The 3,850-nt window shown below is 41.0% G+C and overlaps 1 protein-coding gene across 4 annotated transcripts in view; it reads left to right on the top strand.

Moving 5' to 3' along the window:
* LOC110442375 (rap guanine nucleotide exchange factor 4-like) overlaps window positions 1-3,850 on the top strand; it is a 30,461-nt gene that overhangs the window by 14,385 nt on the left and 12,226 nt on the right. For all 4 annotated transcript variants that reach the window (XR_002462012.1, XM_021485952.1, XM_021485953.1 and 1 more), the window contains 3 exons: window positions 2,097-2,175; window positions 2,355-2,508; window positions 3,212-3,306. Coding sequence is in view for 3 of the 4 variants with exons in the window: in XM_021485952.1 (XP_021341627.1) it covers window positions 2,097-2,175; window positions 2,355-2,508; window positions 3,212-3,306 (328 nt within the window). In the remaining variant the exon portion in view is untranslated. The remainder of the gene's footprint in view (window positions 1-2,096; window positions 2,176-2,354; window positions 2,509-3,211; window positions 3,307-3,850) is intronic.

The raw sequence follows: 3,850 nt of genomic DNA, 5'->3' as shown, positions 1-3,850 counted from the left end.
CCTTGTCAGGCCTAGGCTAGGTGGCTGTTTATATTGAGGAGGCTATAGGTAACACATTATACCCTCCCTTATCAGGCCTAGGCCAGGTGGCTGTTTATATTGAGGAGGCTTTAGGTAACACATTATACCCTCTCTTGTCAGGCCTAGGCTAGGTGGCTGTTTATATTGATGAGGCTATAGGTAACACATTATACCCTTCCTTGACAAGCCTAGGCTAGGTGGCTGTTTATATTGATGAGGCTACAGGTAACACATTATACCCTTCCTTGACAGGCCTAGGCTAGGTGGCTGTTTATATTGAGGAGGCTTTAGGTAACACATTATACCCTCTCTTGTCAGGCCTAGGCTAGGGGGCTGTTTATATTGATGAGATGAGGCTACAGGTAACACATTATACCCTCCCTTGTCAGGCCTTGGCTAGTTGGCTGTTTATATTGAGGAGGCTATAGGTAACACATTCTACCCTCCCTTGTCAGGCCTAGGCTAGGTGGCTGTTTAAATTGAGGAGGCTATAGGTAACACATTATACCCTTCCTTGACAAGCCTAGGGTAGGTGGCTGTTTATATTGATGAGGCTACAGGTAACACATTATACCCTTCCTTGACTGGCTTAGGCTAGGTGGCTGTTTATATTGATGAGGCTATAGGTAACACATTATACTGAGGCTACAGGTAACACATTATACCCTCCCTTGTCAGGCCTTGGCTAGTTGGCTGTTTATATTGAGGAGGCTATAGGTAACACATTATGCCCTCCCTTGTCAGGCCTAGGCTAGGTGGCTGTTTAAATTGAGGAGGCTATAGGTAACACATTATACCCTTCCTCGACAAGCCTAGGCTAGGTGGCTGTTTATATTGATTAGGCTATAGGTAACACATTATACCCTTCCTTGACAAGCCTAGGCTAGGTGGCTGTTTATATTGATTAGGCTATAGGTAACACATTATACCCTTCCTTGCCAAGCCTAGGCTAGGTGGCTGTTTATATTGAGGATGCTATAGGAAACACATTATTCCCTCCCTTGTCAGGCCTAGGCTAGGTTGCTATTTATATGGAGGAGGCTATAGGTAACACATTATACCCTCCCTTAACAGGCCTAGGCCAGGTGGCTGTTTATATTGAGGAGGCTTTAGGTAACACATTATACTATACCCTTCCTTGACAGGCCTAGGCTAGGTGGCTATTTATATTGAGGAGGCTACAGGTAAAACACTTACCGTCTCTTCTCAGGCTAAGTGGGTGTTATATTCTGTGCTATTTTAAAGCTAATTTTAATTTATTATCTAAATGTAATGATGTTGTATTGATGATACACAGATTAACAGTTAAAAGAGGATCTATATAATTGATAAGCTGATCCTTGTTTTGTTGCTAGTGCTACTTTCTACCTGCTGAATTGAGTACTTATGTATTTTGGTCATACTTCTTTGATCACTGTGATTTGTATACTTGTTAACCTCTACATCTAACTATTCCTATTTCGGTCCTCTGACCTTGTGTACCTGTTGACCTGTGTTCTTGTGACCTTTGTACCTGCTGACCTTTGTACATGCTGACCTATAATGATTGACCTTTTGACATCTGTGCTGGTTTCTTTATTTGCTGACTGGGGTACTTACAGACGTCTTAACTTGTTGACCTCTGCACTCATTAGCCTTACTACCTTTGTGCTTGTACATTGTACTTGTTGACTTCTGCATTCATTGACCTTACTACCTTTGTGCTTGTACTTGTTGACCTCTGCACTCATTGACCTTACTACCTTTGTGCTTGTACATTGTGCTTGTTGACTTCTGCACTCAACGACCTTACTACCTTTGTGCTTGTACTTGTTGACCTCTGCACTCATTGACCTTTCTACCTTTGTGCTTGTACTTGTTGATCTCTGCACCCATTGACCTTACTACCTTTGTGCTTGTACTTGTTGACCTCTGCACTCAATGACCTGATTAGCTTTGTGCTTGTACTTGTTAACCTCTGCTCTCAATAACCTTACTACCTTTGTGCTTGTACTTGTTGACCTCTGCACTCATTGACCTCACTACCGTTATGTTTTTTTTTACTAATTGCTATGTTTTTTTATCTTCCGTTGTAGATAACTTCCTGGAGGTGTTCCTACTCACACATGTGATATTTATGCCGAGTGACCAACTGTGTCCGGCCCTCCTGGCCCAGTATCCTTGAACTAGCTATATTAAAGGCAATGCATATAATTGATAGTTTGTTAACCTGAAGCTTACATGAGTAATATTACTATTATTAATATGTGTAACAAAAAGAGATGAACCTAATATGAAAACTCATTATTTGTGATGTAAACAATAAAATTGAATTGACCTTGACCTGAGATCAGTTATCATGCCAAGGTCAACCGAAAGTCTGATGAGGAGGAGTCCGCTGATTATGCAGTAACGCAGCGCAAGTTTGTAGTTCAGTTTGTGCAGGAGTGGTTTTGTATCGCCCCTGACAGCTTTAAAGAAGATGCTGCCATCAGGGAATTCCTACAGGTAACTATAGAAACACTTTCAAGGAGACCAAACTCTATTTTAGGAGTCTTCTTATGTCTCTATCAACAGCTTAAAAGGGAATGACTCCATCAAAGAATTAACATATGTCTCTGTCAACAGCTCAAATAGGGGTACGACTCCCTCATGCCAGAAAATCCTCTTATATAACTGGAACAGCTAAAACAAGGGGTAGGTCAGGTGGCACATTGGATAACGCACTCTCCTTTCACCAGGGAAGCCGGGGTTTGATTCCCTGGTTGGACATGGAAAGGTATTGGGTCACCTGCCCTATCAACATATGTTTTCCCTGGGTAATCTGGTTTACTCCCACATTAAGACCCCTCATGTACTAACATCCAGGCCAGCAAGAGTGATTAATATAACTGGTAATAACTTGTTTCATTATTGTTGGAATATAAATAAATTTTATATTAAACAATTGCGATGGGAGACAACTATATGTCGGAGTGTTCTCACAAGTTACTTACAACGACTGAAAGGTTGGCATCTCCATCAGAGAACTTACTCATCTTCTGGTAAAAACAAAGATAGACTATCTAGTATCAATTAGGATGTCTCCCTCAGTGATATAGTCTAAGGTTACACAGAAGATGTGCTAGAGCTGGATGTCTAGTGTTGAGAAGAAAGACACCTTCCTTAGCTATAGATAACACAAAAACAATGATTTCTCTTGTGATTGCAGAAGCTGCACGAATCCCTGAAGGCTGATTGTCATGAATATCCGTCCCTTATACACGAACATACATCTCTGGAAGACATCATGAAATATGACAAAGGGTAGAGTATTTATCAAGTGTGTTTTAGCTGTGAAGATATGGGGATTTGTCAGTACTGCCAGTATGCTCAAAGACATGTCTTCAGTCCAGTAAAATATATGATAAGTCAGTGGAAAAGCATGTCATATCCTTGATCAAGTCACATCTCGATCTACAGAAGGATCATGAATACTGATATAATATTCTCCCTATATCTGAATATTGTATTACTCAACAAAAACTATTTATAAAAAGATATAATTCCCTCAACAAATTTAGGAAGAGTGTATTTTATTATTAATGATCTTTGTCTCTTTGTCTGCGGAAAGACGTTTAGGGACTTGGAGCTCCCTACCTTTATCCTTTTCTACCCATTATTATTATTTTTAGGTCACCTGAGCTTTAGCTCAAGTGACCTATTGCTATCCGTTTTCGTCCGTCGTCGTCCGTCGTCCGTCGTCCGTCGTACGTCGTCCGTCGTCCGTCGTCCGTCGTCCGTCGTCCGTTAACATTTTACATTTCAAACTTAAAGTCAAGTTCTGCTGGGCCGATTGAACTGAAAGTTG

This window comes from Mizuhopecten yessoensis, unplaced genomic scaffold, assembly GCF_002113885.1.
Source record: "Mizuhopecten yessoensis strain PY_sf001 unplaced genomic scaffold, ASM211388v2 scaffold716255, whole genome shotgun sequence".
Lineage (NCBI taxonomy): Eukaryota > Metazoa > Mollusca > Bivalvia > Pectinida > Pectinidae > Mizuhopecten > Mizuhopecten yessoensis.
The sequence above is the reverse complement of the archived record's forward strand: the minus strand, read 5'-3'. Positions and strand labels throughout refer to the sequence as shown.